Below are 18,786 nucleotides of genomic sequence, written 5' to 3'. Positions count from 1 at the left end.
ATACCTACCTCTCCCAGTGTGTCAGGGATACTCCTGAATTTCGGGTAGGTCTCCCAGAGTCCCAGGAGAGGAGGCCATCCTCCTCGCTGACCATTTTCTAGCAATAGCGCCATTGTACCTTAGGCGGGGCCAAAATTATGCAGATCAGGGTGCCATGCCCCTCCCCCTTCCTCAGCTGCCACTTGGCCACCCCTCTGGACCTGCCAAAAGAAATAAACTGGATTGTATACTTATAAACCCATATACTGCTAGGTCCTATAACCTCAATGGTTACAATGTATTATTCCCATTTATAGTTCCACAGTGTCTAAAAAAATATAAATTTAAAGCGCGCATTTCCATTTTGCGTGTTTTTGTTGCCTTGTTAGAAACATTTGCAGCTCAAACACAAAGAAAATAATTCAACATTCCGAGAGCCGTCCGCTGTAATTGTTCGGTATAATTAATATCAAGTAGAAATTAGCACAACAGTAAATGGTAAGATAATTACAGATGCTTGCTTCATACTACCTGTAAATTAAACATTGCAATAAAAGAAAACATCAGTCAAACGTACCCAATGCATATTCATTAGAGCAGAACTATTAAACAGCAAATTTCTCTATGCAAAAATTTAATTATTTCTTAAAACCATTGTACAATTATACTTAAAAGCATAGCAAACATGTTTAGTCGGCACCATGGTCATTTACAATGTATTGATACAGGCATGGTCTCACAATAATTACACACCACGGCTCTTAGCATGGGCAGCCCCCAGGGGGCTGGGTCAGAGCATAACATGGCCACGCCTTCATTCTACTCAGTAAGTACTACAATGGGGCGTTTGGTTTTCTGAGGTTTTTTTTCTTTTAGGAAAAAAAGCCTTCTTTTATGTTTTTAATTTATGACAAAATATATTAACCCACTATTCAGTGGTTGTCTGTATTTACACAGTAAATCATTTTGTCATAATCCCAAATATATATACTGTCATTACAGTGATTGGACCTTCTCACTTCAGTGCATCCAGGACACTGGCTAGCTTAGAGTTCACATTTCAATTATTACACCGGAGTCAGCCATTTTCTGAGCTGATCCGAATATATCACTGTGTGATTTTTAACCAATTCATAGGCTGCATTCTCAGTGATGTCACTGGTTCCTAGTGACTGGATAGGCTGCACTCTCAGTGATGTCACTGGTTCCTAGTGAATGGATAGGCTGCACTCTCAGTGATGTCACTGTTTCCTAGTGACTGGATAGGCTGCACTCTCAGTGATGTCATTGGTTCCTAGTGAATGGATAGGCTGCATTCTCAGTGATGTCACTGGTTCCTAGTGAATGGATAGGCTGCACTCTCAGTGATGTCACTGGTTCCTAGTGACTGGATAGGCTGCACTCTCAGTGATGTCACTGGTTCCTAGTGAATGGATAGGCTGCATTCTTAGTGATGTCACTGGTTCCTAGTGAATGGATAGGCTGCACTCTCAGTAATGTCACTGGTTCCTAGTGACTGGATAGGCTGCACTCTCAGTGATGTCACTGGTTCCTAGTGAATGGTTAGGCTGCACTCTCAGTGATGTCACTGGTTCCTAGTGACTGGTAAGGCTGCATTCTCAGTGATGTCACTGGTTCCTAGTGATTGGATAGGCTGCACTCTCAGTGATGTCACTGGTTCCTAGTGAATGGATAGGCTGCACTCTCAGTGATGTCACTGGTTCCTAGTGACTGGATAGGCTGCATTCTCAGTGATGTCACTGGTTCCTAGTGACTGGATAGGCTGCAATCTCAGTGATGTCACTGGTTCCTAGTGACTGGATAGGCTGCACTCTCAGTGACGTCACTGGTTCCTAGTGACTGGATAGGCTGCACTCTCAGTGATGTCACTGGTTCCTTGTGAACGGATAGGCTGCATTCTCCGTGACGTCACTGGTTCCTAGTGAATGGATAGGCTGCATTCTCAGTGATGTCACTGGTTCCTAGTGAATGAATAGGCTGCACTCTCAGTGATGTCACTGGTTCCTAGTGACTGGATAGGCTGCATTCTCAGTGATGTCACTGGTTCCTAGTGACTGGATAGGCTGCATTCTCAGTGATGTCACTGGCTCCTAGTGACTGGATAGGCTGCATTACTTAATTCATATTTACATTTGGACTGAGGCAGGAAAGAAACCCCCCTTTTGATATTTACAGGAGAAAATAAAGGGTGTTTCTCCTGCTCTGTGCAAGGAATAAATTACATTATTACACCAAGATGTTATATATTTTTTAATGTAATTGCCTTCACTTTACTGTTCCCCAAACATGCTGCCTTAGACAACTGCCTCCGTTTGCCTGTTGATAGACACAGACCTGTCCCTGCCGCACACTGGACAGAGGAGGTCTGGGGAATAAGTGGATGTATTCACTGCAGCGTTGTGCAGGGATTGGGGGCAGCATCAATGCTACCCTGCTCTATTGTGTCCTGACTTTAAGCGGCTTCCATTTACATACAGTCTGGTTGCCAGTGACAACCGGTTAAATACCAGCCACAGTGCTCTGTAGTGATCGAAGGCTTTAATTACCTTTTACGCTCAAACCATCCCAAAGGAAAAGAAAAGTACTATAGTAAACCACTAAATTACCATTACCACTTCCTCTCCCTTCCCTCAACCCCTATTGTCTCCATTTGCTTCCCTAATCTTCCTGAATGTTAGCTCTCACAAGCTTGGCCCTCTCCACCTTCTAAACCCTCCTCCTCTTTGTAATGTTTCCTTTGTTCCAGTCCTGTCTCCTTATGTAGCTGCTTTCTCTATTGTCTCTTCTTTAATTGTGTTTTACTGTTTCTATTGTTTGTCGTGTCCCTTACTTATCTGTATTTTGTTCTGTTTAATTTTTGTGAGTGTGTGCGTCTGCGGTGCATTGCGTTTTGCCGCACCGCTCATTCGCTTGCTGTAAACATGGGGTGGTCTTTGGACTTGAGGCAACGTTGCTTATAGTAAGACCACTGTGGGTACCTGTGCATACGGAATAAGCCTTTGACAAGGCGTTTTACCGTGCGCTGAAAGCACCTTCATCGCGACACACTGCGGACACCTTCTCGGCGTCCATATACAAAGGGCTTATGAATAATGTGCTACTTCTTCAATGTTCTGAAGTCTTCTCCTTGGAACGGGAACTTCATCGCCTGAAACAATATTGAACTGCAAAACACGACCCTGAAGTAGCTTTTTTGTTCATTTATCCTTAATTGTAACAGCTTACAAAGCAAAAAAAAAAAACTCACTGTGCATGCCAATTTTTAATACTTAGTAGCTGCAATCCATTCATTAGTATGAGATGGGGACTTCCAGACTGTAAACTGAATAATAATCGCGTCAGTTAATTTGTTATTCTCACAACACCGCACTCCGCTAGAACTTGTTTGCAACGGATGTCGGGGAGTTTGCCTTGTGATTCGTGAGGTTCACTGTTTAACCTGTGGGACACGGTTCTATAATGAGAACCTTGGCCGATAGGCTTTTCTGCAAATAACATGGAGATTTCGCTGGCTATTTCTGTCTCCGTCACTGTAGAGAAGGGGGCTGCTTGTTGTTACAGCAGAGGTCACAGCTCAGTTCTGTCTGATCGTGTTTTGTCACTTTATGTCGTCTTCTCATAGGAAATAAAATAATAGCTCATTAGAAGACATTCTCTATGAAACATTTACCTACAAGTATTAAAGCCTTAGATAAAGCTAAAAATACATCAACCTCAATGACATAAAGCCAACTTGTTTTATAATGTAAACATCCTGCTTTCTCATTATAAGAAATATATATATATATATATATATATATATATATATATATACATAAAGAGAGAGAGAGAGAGAGAGAGAGGGCCTGATTCATTAAGGATCTTAACTTAAGAAACTTCTTATTTAAGTCTCCTGGACAAAACCATGTTACAATGCAAGGGGTGCAAATTAGTATTCTGTTTTGCACATAAGTTAAATACTGACTGTTTTTTCATGTAGCACACTGCAAGACTCATCTACCTCTCCCGCCGCTCCTCCTCTGCCTCCCCTCTCTGCCTTGCCTTACACTGGCTCCCCTTCCCCTACAGAATTCATTTCATCCTCCTCACCACCACTTACAAGGCTCTCTCCCACTCTACTGCCCCTTATATCTCTAACCTCCTCTCCATTCACACTCCCGCCCCCTCCCTTCGCTCGGCCAATGACCGGCAACTCTCCTCCACTCTGATCACCTCTTCCCATTCCAGAATCCAGGACTTTTCCCGTGCAGCCTCCCTTTACTGGAATGACCTCCCTCGCTCCATCCGCCTCTCCTACTCTGTGCTCCTTCAAACGTGCACTCAAAACTCACCTCTTTCTTAAAGCCTACCAACCATCTACTTAACCCCCATCTCCTCCGCTCATTCTCCCCTCTCTCCCATTGCCTCAACTGGCTCCTCTTGTGCTGGGTCTGTTTAACCCTCCCTTAGGATGTAAGCTCGCATGAGCAGGGCCCTCTTCCCTCCTGTCTCCTTACCTGTTCTTCTGCTCCGTGTTGATTGCATCAGCCTGCCTGGAGTTTCTGAAGTATTGGTATTTTTTGTTTACTGTACTGTACTGTTATACACTGTATAGTCTACTGTTTGTACTATGTGCGGCGCTGCGGAAGCCTTGTGGCGCCTTACAAATAAATGATAATAATAATAATAATAGTAATAATTGCTTAGAAGTATACTTAGAATCATAGTCCTGCTGCAGGCTGACATTCATCATCATCATCATCATCATCATCATTTATTTATATAGCACCAGCAAATTCCATAGCGCTTTACAATGGGGAACGAACAGCAATAAAACAATACTGGGTAATACATACAGAGAGGTAGGAGGGTCCTGATCGCATACTTACAATCTATGGGATTTGCCCAGTCAACTGCTGACCACAGAGGAACAATGATAAAATAGATTGGTGACCTTTCCTGTTCCTTATTCCTTGCACTCTGCGTAAATCGCCCACCTTACCAGCACCAGCACAGCCTCGTACCATCACATTTCCTGCACCATGCTTGTCAGAAGGCATCAAGCAGTCCTCTTCTAGTTTGCCCAAGTCTCACATATGTTCTTCAAACCAGACACCTCAAACTAAGACTCATCCGTCCATAATGTACTTTTGCCCATTTTAACCTTTTATCATATTTGCCCGTTTCAAACACGGCTCTTTCTTTCCAACCCTTCCTCTAAGATCAGCATCCAGGAGTTGTGCCATTACTATTGCTGTTGACACTGGTATTTGGAGTGTACTATTTAAGGATATTGCCAACTCAGGACTTGTAAGCGTCTTCTTCTCCAACTGCAGACTTTGACGTACTTATCCCCTCGTGCAGTTGGGCTCCTGGACCAGGGCCGGATTAACCCTAGGGCTAACTGGGCTATAGCCCAGGGGCCTCGGGCATCCAGGGGGCCCTTCAAAGTCCTCGGCAGCAACCTTGATCGCTCCGGCGGCGGGGGCGCCCCATCCCGATCAATGCTGCTAAACACTGTCAGTGCAGTCCTCCGTCCCCGGCGCCGCTCAGTAATCTGCTTACTAGTAAGGAGCTTACAGCGTGCCGCGGAAGGAGGACTGCACTGACAGGTAAGTGCTTGGGGGGGGTTCTGAAGGTGACTAGCAAGGGTTCTGAAGGTGACCAGCAAAGATTCTGAGGGTGACCACAAAGGTTCTGAAGGTGACCACAAAGGTTTTGAAGGTGACCAGCAAAGGTTTTGAAGGTGACCACAAAGGTTCTGAAGTTGACCACAAAGGTTTTGAATGTGACCATCAAAGGTTTTGAAGGTGACCAGAAAATGTTCTGAAGGTAACCACAAAGGTTCTGAGGGTGACCAGCAAAGGTTCTAAAGGTGACCACAAAGGTTCTAAAGGTGACCAGCAAATGTTCTGAAGGTAACCACAAATGTTCTGATGGTGACCAGCAAAGATTCTGAAGGTTACCCCAAAGCTTCTGAAGGTGACTATCAAAGGTTCTCTAGGTGACCAACAGAGGTTCTGAAGGTGACCACAAAGGTTCTGAAGGTGACCACAAAGGGCTCCTTGTGAGTAAGGAGACTTTGCTAAACACAGTTAATTGCAAAATGCTGGCAATTTGCAGCTTTGTGTGATATCGACCTTATGTCCCACGAGTGATTAAGACACCAAATCTTATGGGTGATTCTTAATCGCTAGAGCACTGATACATTGTAATGGATGGAATGTTGGAACTAGTGATTATAGAGTGTGTATAAACACTAGTTCCGAGTCTCCATTCTAATTGCTCATGTCACATTGTCCTTAGGCTTGTCGCCTTGTCTCCCGGTGCCAAGCCAGGGCCCTTCAGAATTCAATCAGTTGGTATAATAAGTTTATTTTATATCAGCTGGAGCCCAGGTAATGTCAACAGAAAAGTGAACGGTTATGACTGAACCAGGAAAAAATGGGCCATTTTGACAGGTCTGAAAATATAACAAGTCTAAAAAATTCTCAGCTTTGCACTAACTACATAGACAGCTAAAGAGTGACATATAAATATTATAATACAGAAGCCCGTGTAAAAAGAAGTTTTGTTAAGACCAATATAAAAGAGTTTTATATTGTTTGTGTCTGTGGAAAAATAGGTCAATGGTTTAATTTATAACTGTGATCTAAGCATGGATTTCTGTACAGTTTATACCAGTGATTTATGTGCCAGCCTCTGTGGTTTTCACAATCAATATTCTGTAACTGTTTATCTTATCTTGCAAAGCTTTACCGTTGTCTAAAGACTTTAATGTCTGATCAGCCATAAATCTCAAAACAGCATTTAAACTAGCGGCATAAATAACATTATGCATTTAGAAAGACACTTGGCTTTTTTTCCCCGACTTCACCTCGATAAAATGCTGCATGTAATCTTCACAATTATCCTATCTGCTCCCCCATTTTCCATCACTGAAACGTTTTATCCTTTTATTTTCAAAAAGATTGTGCTATTTGTGATGTTTCCTCCGGAGACACTCACCGATAATTCAGGCTACTAGAAATGTCAAAGAAAATTGTATTTTTCTTGTTAATTACCTTGTGATCTTCTGTCATCAGTTCACTGACTATAGTTGAGGCCTCTTGTCTACGATCAAGTGTAGTACCTGCCCATGTAGGGTGGAGTCACTCTCTGAAAAGAGAGGTCTGCTTTGGTCTGATGCCAGAAGGCCTATGGTGTTTGGACCCTAAATACCTGTGCCCAAGGTCAGGGCCCGGAGGTGACCTGGAAATCATTGGTTGGTGAGACCGGGAACCCTCACCCAGAGTAAGGCACAATGCACTCACTAACTCTGCATCACCTCTTATTTCTTGGTCCTTGTCTTTTGGCTGGATCATAATTTTTGTTTAACCCCATTGGCCATTAAGCCTGGGCATTCAGGCACTTTTTTATTTTTTATTTATTGACACCAGCAATTTGCACTTTTTGCAGTTTAGCTGTATTTTTCATTTGTGTCTTTTTGGCCACACATCTCGAGGGGTTTGGGTATAGACCAGCGGCTCCCTGATGTGCCGGCGGTGCTCACACAGGGGTGCTGTGGCCAGGGCTGGCGGTGAGCGGGGTGAGCAAGGCGGGGGGTTGGGGGGGCCCAAGTGCTCCCCTCTGACTGCCACTCCCTGTTTGTCCGCCGACCGGGCAAAAAGAACAGCAACTTATATATACAGTGCCAGGGTGACCTCCTCCCAGCTTCTCTCCTCCCTGCATGACGTCATCACGCCCAACATTTTCAGTGAAGAACGAAGCAGTGAGGAGCCTGAAGATAGAAGACGGAGGAGAACACAAAAGCAAACAGAAGACAGAAGAAAGAAGGGCAAGTAAAAAGTAAGTCAAGGGGCACAGTGGGAAAAAGAGAAGGAGCCCATTGTGATATTGTGAAAGGGCACATTGTTAAGGGTCACATTGTGATATTGTGAAGGGATACATTGTAAAAGGGCGCAGTGTGGTATGGTGAAGGGACACATTGTGATAGTGTGAAAGGGTCCATTGTGATATTATGAAGGGGCACATTGTTAAGGGGCACATTGTTAAGGGGCACATTATGATATTGTGAAGGGGCACATTGTTAAGGGGCACATTGTGATATTATGAAGGGGCACATTGTTAAGGGGCACATTATGATATTGTGAAGGGGCACATTGTTAAGGGGCACATTGTGATATTATGAAGGGGCACATTGTTAAGGGGCACATTATGATATTGTGAAGGGGCACAGTGTGAAGGTATACATTGTGATGGGATACATTTTGAAGGAATACATTGTGAAGGGGTGCTGTGTGATGGTGAAGAGGCCTAAATAAGTTTCTGGAGGCTCCCTCCTTCCGAGGGGAGCTGAAAGTCAGTTCTCTCTACGGAAAGCTTCAGCCTACCTAATGGGGAAAGGGAGTGCCCGAGCCTGGCGGTGGAGGTCGGCTTGAACACCCTGGAATCCAAAGGGGCCTTTTAGCTCCAGAGGTCAGAGGCTCACTAGCTTCAGAGGAGGGGGGCATGAAGACCAATGTCCCTCTCTCGGGTCTTTTGGCAACTGGATGATGGAGTTTAATGGGGTCCTGCCACCCTTGTGGAAGGGTCCAAAGGTTGAAGTCCCCAGCACAGGCTTTTGTGTTGTATAGAGTGTGCTAGAATGCTCTCTGTATTGTATAGGGATCACTAAAATATTTTCTATATGTATATTGTTTAATAGGGTAATCTCTGTGCTGTATAGATGCACTAGAATGATCTCTGTATTGTGCAGTTTTTACTATGATATCTGTAATGTATATATTGGTCATTAAAGTCACTAGAATGTTCTCTGCTCTGTACTTTGGTAGCTAGAATGCTCTCTGTACGTTATAGTGATTATTCGCATTCTATGGATAATTAAAGCAGAATTAATGGCAATATTATACAACCAAATGCAGGATAAGGCAAATATTCAGCGCAACAGTTTTGAAATATTGATCCTCTCTGATTCTAAGCTGCTCACAGAAGGGTGTGCGGTGTAACTGGTATTTATCTGTGTCATAGTCTCATTTCACCCGAGCACTTGAACAAACCACTTCACTTGCTGGATTCCAGCCGCACACAGCTGTGTTCCAAACATATCTAATTCATGGCTATATTATCCCTGCTCCAGCCATGCAACCCGACATCTCTCCTGCAACGTGAGATCAATACTGTACGGGTGTCCCTCCGGTGCCCTGGCTGCCTGCTGCACAGGGATATTTATGGATGGGACTCCTTGTTCAGTTTATATAATATAACAGCTGGCAAATAGCAGAGAGCTCCTGTCCCCTGCTGCTCTACCTCTTCCATTGTGTGGGTAATTGTCACTATAACAGTTTGTTCCATGTGTGTATAAATCCACCCATAAACACTTATATAGGAAGAGCTTGTCCGTGTTCTTTATCTCTACATTACTGTGAGACAACCCTAGAAAGTGTGTACAGAAAGAGGACAGCAGAAGCTATGATAGATAGATAGATAGATAGATAGATAGATAGATAGATAGATAGATAGTAGATATGGGATAGATAGATAGATAGATAGATAGATAGATAGATAGATAGATAGATAGATAGATAGTAGATATGAGATAGATAGATAGATAGATAGATAGATAGATAGATAGATAGATATGAGATAGATAGATAGATAGATAGATATGAGATAGATAGATAGATAGATAGATAGATAGATAGTAGATAGATAGATAGATCGATAATAGATAAATAGATAGATACTGTAGATAGATAGATAGATAGATAGATAGATAGATAGATAGATATGAGATAGATAGATAGATAGATAGATAGATAGATAGATAGATAGATATGAGATAGATAGATAGATAGATAGATAGATATCAGATGGATAGTGTTAGAGTGGAATTGTATGATTATTGATTTAATATCTATCATGTGCTAAGCTTTAGATGCTAATATGTTATGCTATGACTTTAAGAGAAATTAAGGAGATATTATTTTCAGTTTAAAAAGACAAATTATTCAAGGTTGGCCACGCAGCGCCATGTTTCCATCAACAAAAACATTCCAAGAACATGTAGTAAAGTTCTTGATAAGATAAAACCCAAGGACTCAAAGATGGGGGCAGCACAAGAATATTGGCAAAAAGCCTGGAAAGAGATAACACACAAAGAAGAAAGAGTTGTTTGATCTTTGATGTAAAACTGAAATATATATATTGTTAATTGATTTTCTCTCATTATTTTACTGTCTTATAATTGGTTGTTCAGAATCTATACCCCTAGACTTACATGTATAAAAATAAGCGCTGAAGTGGTCTCAAATTGGAACAGAATAAAGCTGCTCAGCATTATATCATACAGGTGTTGAGTATTTTCTGTTCACCAGTCGACTGAAAACAAAGAAAGATCTGACTGACATTGAAGGTGCTTGATAGAAGTATCGGTGAACCCCGATACCCCAACATTTCTGGGGGCTCGTCCGGGATGCTCCAATATCTCCACACCTGACGCCACACTCCACTGATGTCCAGAGAGCTGCTGAACTAAATCCGGTGAGTAAGAAAAGTGTAGATTTCTACCTTCTTACTCAGTTCAGTATTTCTTTGTATGTCTAAGGAAAGTCAGTTGAGGTGATTAGAGGGTATTCTATGAACCCAATGTACAGTCAGAGGAAAGGATAATGAAATGATAAATGTATGGATACTGTAGATTATGATGGATGTAGACAATTTGAGTTAGAAGATAATAAGAGAGGTGTATGTAAGAATTGTACCTGCTGCATTGTTCTGAGAAAATATTCAGGTTGCAAGGGACCTAGACTATAGTGTGTTACAACTACAAATGCATATTACGGTTTTGTAAGTAATGAAAAAGAACTATATTTTACGTTAGGGTGCATTTGAATGAAGAAATACTACATATTGGCCACAAAATCATATGTTACCAGATTATAAACCTATATGTCCATACACTGACTTGAGGGGAAGAATCGGATCAGCCATAAGTGCCAGCCTTTTAATCTACAGCCGATAAAACTCACATCTGGTGTTCCTATGGCAGACTAGGAGGTAAAGGATTAAAGATACTTATAGTCTGTACAAAGGGGAAAATTGTATTACCTTATTTCACTTATAAGACATTGTATCCCAGATACTGACAGTACTGTGACCAGTAACCCAGTAAATGGGGGCACAGAACAGTAAGATGCCTACTATAGGCAAGCCTATGGATATAATGAAAAAGAGAGAAGGTAGTACAGCTCTTTAAAGAATTCATAAAGTACTCCAGAGAGCAGGATTTCCCCCAGAAGGGACATTAGACTTACAGAAATGGTATGGGTTTTATTTGAATAATAAAGAATGGATAAAAAGGCTTGGCTATGAAGATCAGGTCAATGTGTGGATATGCTAAATGTATGTTTGATCCTGCGCAGCTGAATGAGTGAAATGTGCCCCTCCCTTATTCTGTGTAAAAGATTTCAGTGTGTTGAGATAAGAAGCACTCTGTTTTATGTTATCTGACAATGTATGTAATGCTGATAAAATATGTCCGGAGTGCTGAGTGATAATAACATGTTGAGGCTAACTTGTATTTAGTCTAATGCTGGGACTTGTAGTTCCACAGCAGTAGGCTGGAAGGTATCAGCTGATTTTTCTTTCTCTGTATGTGAGTTTTGTCTCCGTCTTACTTCGTGTGAGGGAGATCTGTGTTTGTCTGTCTTGTCTGTTTATTTTTTTTTTTACAAGAGACATGTTTCAAGGTTAAAGAAGTTGTACATTTTGTAAATAATATAATGCCTGCCTGCTTAATTCTAAGCTTTTAAAGAGATGCATAACAAGTGTTGAAATGTTTTGGTCCGTCATTACACGATTCAGTGGTCGGACAAGTTGGCTGGGGTCCAACAAGCCGTTTCTGTATTTGAACAAAATAATTTTGTTTCTGAAATTTGAGAAAAATAGCTTTCTCTTTAATGAAGTTGAGAATTGTGGGAGTGAGCTTTACATGAAGATATATATTACAAGCTGTTTTTATCTGTGTGAAAATGGCGCTGATAAATGTTCTCAGAAATCAGGAGGGTTTGTTATGCCCATAAAGAAATGTTACGAGATAAAATGTCGTCTGTGAGCGAGAATTGTGAATATATATTTGTACTTTAAACATGGAAATCACAGAATCTGGAAATATGTGTGAATATTTGGTTTACAAAGAGATGATGAGAAAGGAGTGGCTTTGAACACTCGCCCAGGTCTCGTCACTTTGACATTCCCTGTTTGTGATATTGGGGACTGCCCCTTTGAGGAAATCAGTTTTTCATTGTATGGAACGCATAGCGTCACAGTTAAGCTACAAAGAGAAACTTTTAAACAAGTGTCGTATTAGCAGCTGTTCAATGTGAATTAATAACAGTTACTGTAATTTCTAGTGAATAAATGTTAATCTCTATGCAAAAGTTTTTTTCTTCACAGAAGCTCTCCAGCTACAAAGCACCCTTTCAATCCAGATTGAATTTATCCAACTACCAATGAATAGAAGTTTGCAATGTTTTGATCCACAGCTACAACAAACATAAGTAAAAACTAATCAAGAATTTAAAAACCGTAGACTCTGCTGAGTAATGATTACCTTGTTTTGGAAAGAGATATTAGAGTTTATGTGCTATTCGCATAGCAAATGCATGAACCAGATGGTTTTTCTGTATGTGCAGAAAGCAAAAGGTTTTTATTTTTATCCTCATAACAATTTTGAGTCAATCAGTGTTGTAAACGCATTCACTGCCATTATTTACTGTGCTATAATAGTAATATACTGCAAGTCCTTCCTTGTATCGTGGGTATGGTAATGTATTGATGGGAATTCAATATTTGTACGGAAATGAAAAAGATTCAAGACTTTATGGGCTATTATCTGTGTTTTTTCATTAGCATTTCTGGGTGATAGTAAGATATTTACACTCTCTGCTGAGCAAAACCAAATGTTTAACCAATTTTAAGCTAAAGCAACTTCAGCACCAGCACTGGCTTTGCCAGATTGTGACAGAGCTACTCAAGCACACAAAGTTGAAGGTTTTACTCGAGATAAAGCCCAACATCGCAGACTGTTTAAGACCAGATTCCTTAATGACCTTTCTGAAACATATCATCAACAATTGTTCCTTATAAGACCAGAAGCAGCAACAATGGAAATGCAATCCATGCTCCAAGTTCTGGAAGATATAGAAGACCGGGAAAAGGAGAAGCAAAGGAAAGCCAAAGACAAATCTCAAACTCAGAAAATTACCATTCATGTGGTCCAAGAGAATCAAGACTGGAAGGTTCGTACAGACACAAGAGGTGCACCAAAGCAACAAAAAAAAGGAAAAAGAAAACATGACTCTGGAAGAAATGAAAAAGCAAGGCGTTTGTTTCTTTTGCAAACAGAGAGGGCACATGAAAAGAGATTGTAACCAAACTCTGAAAGACAACTTGACTAAAGGCCTAGTGAATATCATATTACATAATGGTCAAGAATGTGAGTGTCTAATTGATACTGGAGCAAGCCGCACTGTATTAATAAAACAGGAGGTACCTCAACAACTATTAACAGAAATTGATTTACCTGCTACAGGCCTAGCAGGAAAAGAAGTAAAACTAACAGAAAGTAAACCAGTTACACTTTTAGTAGGTGAAGAGACAATTGAAGTACCAATACAATTTCTCACTTCCTCATCTTGTCCCTATAATCTGTTGGGAGCAGATGTACTTTCAAAGATACAAGCCAGCATCAAATACACCCCAACTGGAGTAAAACTCACAAGTCAACTCCCATCTCCAGTCCAAGAAGAGCTTACAGCAGCAATCTAGATGCTAGAGCAGATGAGCACATGTCACAAGGATAAGACTGTTAATCTACCAGATTGGCTGAACATAGTACCAGACAAGTTATAGTCCAAAGGAAAACAGGATGTGGGTACACTTAAAGTAAATCCTGTAAAACTGACACTAAAGCCAGGAACACATCCTGTCTCAATTAAACAGTACCCACTTGCTGCAGCTCAAACCAAAGCGATCTCAGAACAAATACAAGAATATCTACAAATAGGGGTGTTAAGAAAATGTCGCTCTCCTTATTCTACACCCCTATTCCCAGTAAAGAAAGAAGATGTCGGACAAGGGGGTGCAATACTGGATGGTTTATGACCTAAGGAGGTCAACAAAAGACTTCTGATCAACACTCCCATTGTACCCAACCCCCACACTTTGCTTAATCAGATACCGCCAAATGCAAAATGGTTTTCAGTAATTGACTTGGCAAATGCTTTCTTCTCAGTCCCAATCACAGAAGATAGTCAACTTCTTCTAGCCTTCACCCATGATGGAAACCAATATTGTTGGACAAGACTATCTCAAGGAGGAGCCACCAGCCTATCAGAATTTTCAGAAGCAATGGCACTAATTCTCCTAAGATGGAGGTCTATCAATCCAACTACTCAACTCATTCAATATGTAGATGATCTCATGGTGGCTGCGGAAGCTGAAGAAGAATGCAAAGCAGATACACTGTCATTACTTTGTTTTCTGGCCGAACAAGACTGCAGAGTATCACCAAGCAAGTTGCAACTAGTACAAGAAAAAGTAATATTCTTAGGACATTGTATCTCTGCAGGAACCAGACATCTTACAACTGAAAGAGTTAAAGTTATACGAGACATGAAGACACCAAAAACAGTCAAAGAAATTAGAGCCTTTTTGGGACTCCTCGGATATTGCAGAGAGTGGATTCCTTCAGCTTCAATTCTTATGCAACCACTGTATGAATGCTTGAGGAAACAACAGGGAACAGAACCACTCAATATAACTGAAATAGAGAATGCAGTGCAAGCCCTGAAACATGCTATCTCTACTGCACCAGCACTTGGACTACCAGACTATCTGAAGCCTTTCACATTGTTCTGCCATGAGCAGTCAGGACATGCTCTAGGAGTCCTCACACAGAAACATGGAACGAAGCAAAGGCCACTGGCCTATTATTCTGCACAACTCGATCCAGTTATAAGAGGTTCTCCATCATGTATACAAGCAGTAGCAGCAGCAATACTGAAAGAAAAAGTAGCAGATATGGTATTGGACCATGCACTTATTACTCAAGTTCCACATACAGTCACAGAAATTCTTAATCAAGCAAAAACAAGACATTTGTCTGCAGCCAGACTAACTAAATATCAGGTAGCCTTGCTCAGCGCCTCACATGTAACAATTACCAATTGCACAGTCCTCAATCCAGTAACCCTGCTCCCCATTGATGATTCAGAAGAGGGGAGTAAGGGGAGTCGCAAAGAAGATGAATCATCAGACAGGGGATATGAGGACCTGAGTGAAGCGTCTGAAGAAGAAACTGAAGAAATACACACACAAAAATTTTCACATGATTGTTTGGAACTTATGAAATTAGAGACTTCAGCTTTGCATAATGTTACTGACACACCACTTTCAGATGCAACCCTAACTCTTTATGTAGATGGATCTAGATACTATGTGGATGGAGTTCCATATACAGGTTATGCCATCACAACTGAGGAAGAGGTGCTTGACTCAGGAACACTGTCTAATGGAGCATCAGCACAAGAAGCAGAATTGATAGCTCTAACTAAAGCTTGTGTATATGCAGAAGGACAAAAAGCCAATGTATATACAGATTCACGTTATGCCTGGGGAGTGGCGCATGACTTCGGTCCCATTTGGAAAAGCAGAGATTTCCAAGGATCAAATGGAAAACCCATCAAACATGCAAACTTGATTAATGAACTGTTTAGAGCATTGGAACTCCCTAAACAAGTGGGAATTATAAAGGTTCAAGCTCACACTAGAGAACAAACTCCAGAAGCAAGAGGAAATAACTTTGCAGATCAAGCAGCAAAAAAGGCAGTCCTCCAACCAAAGAATACTACATTTCTTGTAGACTCAACAGAAGGTGACACAGACAAATTTCAATTCCCAGACCTACAAAGCCTTAAAGACTTTCAGAAACAAGCAACAAAGGAAGAAAAGAATAAGTGGGAAAAAGAAGGTGCACAGCTTGATGAGCAAGGAATATGGTCAAAAGAAAATAAATGGTGCCTACCAAGAGCCTTATACCCAGTAATGACTCAGATTGCACATGGACAAGTACATCATTCCAAAGAGGCAATGACTAATAGGGTATGGAAAAATTGGATTGCCCCTGGATTCAACTCTGCGGACACAAACTATGTGGCAGCTTGCTGGATATGTGGAATACACAATCCAGGGCAAAGAGTAAAGATCCCAGGAGGAAGCATTCCAAAGGCTTTCTATCCCTTTCAGAGACTTCAGATCGACTATATACAACTTCCTAAATGTGGTACCTACGAGTATGTGTTAGAAGGAAAAGCTACTGCCAAAAATACAGCAAAGAAATTAATCTCAGAAGTCATCTATAGATATGGGATACCTGAAGTTATTGAATCAGATAGAGGTACAACCTTTACAGAAGAGATAATGAAGCATGTAATGAAGAACTTGGGAGTATCACAAGCTTTTTACACTCCTTATAGGCCACCAGCAGGTGACATTAAATTGAAACTACAGAAAATTATGCAAGAAACCAAAAAGACTTGGTTAGAATATTTACCAATAGTTCTGTTTAACATTAGAACTACACTTATGAAGAGACACAGGTTTAGCACCAAATGAGATACTGTTTGGCACAGCACACAGAACAGACTGTTATTTTCCATAGCAACTACAGCATGTACGTGGTGATTTGTTGAATTATGTTGCTTTATTACAGAAACAACTAACTGAAATACATGGTCAAATGTTCTCCTCCATTCCAGACCCTAATTTTGATACAGGTACCCATAAACTGCTATCTGGGGACTGGGTGGTCATAAGAAAGCACATCAGGAGACGTCTTGAACCCAGATATAAGGGTCCTTATCAAGTCCTGTTGATGACTCCCATGGCAGTGAAAGTACAGGAAAAAGACACCTGGATTCACGCTTCACACTGCAAAGTCTTTAAATCAGGGGAGTCTTGTTCTGATAAATAGAAATGACTGTCTTATGGTATTGATATGTCTTTCCAGAATATTTCTGCCTGAAGTAGGGGTCAAGGCCTCCCTAACCCAGTATGAAACAGACAGATAAGTGACAAATTGCCTATGTCACTGTGAGAAACAGAAGGGGAAGGAGTGCTCAACAATTTGCACTCATAGGAGAATAAACTTTGAAAATGCCTTTGTGAATACATAACCTCATTGGCAAAGTTGTCAGCAATGATTCATTTTGAATATTGCCATTAGTAGCAAAGGGTTTGGCAATCCAGCTCATTGTATATGTGGTAGAGAAAATTGTTATATGGCTGATTAAGAAATTACTGACACTTGATTGTTGTTCCTGCAGGAAAAATAATGAGCTTCCAGAACCAGTAATGATCACAGAAATTTCTACAAGTTTAATGTCTGAGACAAACAGTGAACATTATCAGCAATGGTCAACAATCAAACCAAAAACCTGCAAAGTCTGCAACAAGAGATTGACAGTGACCATCGAGAAACCAGAATGAAAATTGATGTCCTATTCATTAGTGGGACATATTTGTTAAAGAATCTTATTCCATATAGAAAGCAATGAATATCTTGATTCATCCATTGATACTAATTCTTCTTGTGCTAACTATAATGATTATATGGAACTGCTACTTAAAATGTAATACAAGAAAGTTTTTGAATAGATATCAGCAAAGTATTCCCCTCTATGCAACAAGATAAAACATTAAGTAGGGAAAGAAAAGTTATGGTGATAAAGTACCAGAGATATGTGCTTAATGAATTCTTGTTCTAATCATATGGGGTCCTTATGATACCATATGTTTAAATGTAGGTACTAACTGTCTTCTGCTGAGTATCGCCATGACTGATAGGTAGAGGTTAATAGTTGATATTTAATCAAAGAGGGGAATGTTAGAGTGGAATTGTATGATTATTGATTTAATATCTATCATGTGCTAAGCTTTAGATGCTAATATGTTATGCTATGACTTTAAGAGAAATTAAGGAGATATTATTTTCAGTTTAAAAAGACAAATTATTCAAGGTTGGCCACGCAGCGCCATGTTTCCATCAACGAAAACATTCCAAGAACATGTAGTAAAGTTCTTGATAAGATAAAACCCAAGGACTCAAAGATGGGGGCAGCACAAGAATATTGGCAAAAAGCCTGGAAAGAGATAACACACAAAGAAGAAAGAGTTGTTTGATCTTTGATGTAAAACTGAAATATATATATTGTTAATTGATTTTCTCTCATTATTTTACTGTCTTATAATTGGTTGTTCAGAATCTATACCCCTAGACTTACATGTATAAAAATAAGCGCTGAAGTGGTCTCAAATTGGAACAGAATAAAGCTGCTCAGCATTATATCATACAGGTGTTGAGTATTTTCTGTTCACCAGTCGACTGAAAACAAAGAAAGATCTGACTGACATTGAAGGTGCTTGATAGAAGTATCGGTGAACCCCGATACCCCAACAATAGATAGATAGATAGTAGATATATAAAAGATAGATAGATAGATAGATAGATAGTAGATATATATAAGATAGATAGATAGATAGATAGATATCAGATAGATAGATAGATAGATAGATAGATAGATAGATAGATAGATAGTAGATATATATAAGATAGATAGATAGATAGATAGATAGATAGATAGATAGATATAAGATAGATAGATAGATAGATAGATAGATAGATATCAGATAGATAGATAGATAGATAGAGAGATAGAGAGATAGATATATAGATATTAGATAGAT

The 18,786-nt window shown here is 40.4% G+C and overlaps 1 protein-coding gene across 2 annotated transcripts; it reads left to right on the top strand.

Moving 5' to 3' along the window:
- Positions 1 to 11,715: 11,715 nt before the first annotated feature.
- Positions 11,716 to 18,390, top strand: LOC142153168 (uncharacterized). Of its 2 annotated transcripts, none has more exons than XR_012691451.1 (2): positions 11,716 to 12,539; positions 16,800 to 16,887. XR_012691451.1 is itself a non-coding variant. In XM_075210496.1 (2 exons), exons 1-2 carry the CDS (start codon positions 14,656 to 14,658, stop codon positions 17,012 to 17,014), a joined length of 1,998 nt encoding a protein of 665 aa, XP_075066597.1. In that variant the 5' UTR covers positions 14,517 to 14,655; the 3' UTR covers positions 17,015 to 18,390. The 2 variants fall into 2 exon arrangements, 1 of the variants encoding a protein (XP_075066597.1); XM_075210496.1 differs by lacking the exon at positions 11,716 to 12,539 and adding an exon at positions 14,517 to 16,438 and having other exon boundaries at positions 16,800 to 18,390.
- The last annotated feature ends 396 nt before the right edge of the window (positions 18,391 to 18,786 follow it).

This window comes from Mixophyes fleayi, chromosome 4, assembly GCF_038048845.1.
Source record: "Mixophyes fleayi isolate aMixFle1 chromosome 4, aMixFle1.hap1, whole genome shotgun sequence".
NCBI classification, from domain to species: Eukaryota; Metazoa; Chordata; class Amphibia; order Anura; family Limnodynastidae; genus Mixophyes; species Mixophyes fleayi.
Note: the sequence above shows the minus strand (reverse complement) of the source record. Positions and strands in the feature narration are given on the sequence as shown.

What these genes read in the sequence shown, in the direction of transcription:
- LOC142153168 (XM_075210496.1), top strand. Translation starts at nt 14,656, where the DNA reads ATGAAGACACCAAAAACAGTCAAAGAAATTAGAGCCTTTTTGGGACTC. An exon ending in AGTTATTGAATCAGATAGAG is followed by an intron (nt 16,439 to 16,799) that starts GTACAACCTTTA and finishes CCTCCATTCCAG; the next exon opens with ACCCTAATTTTGATACAGGT.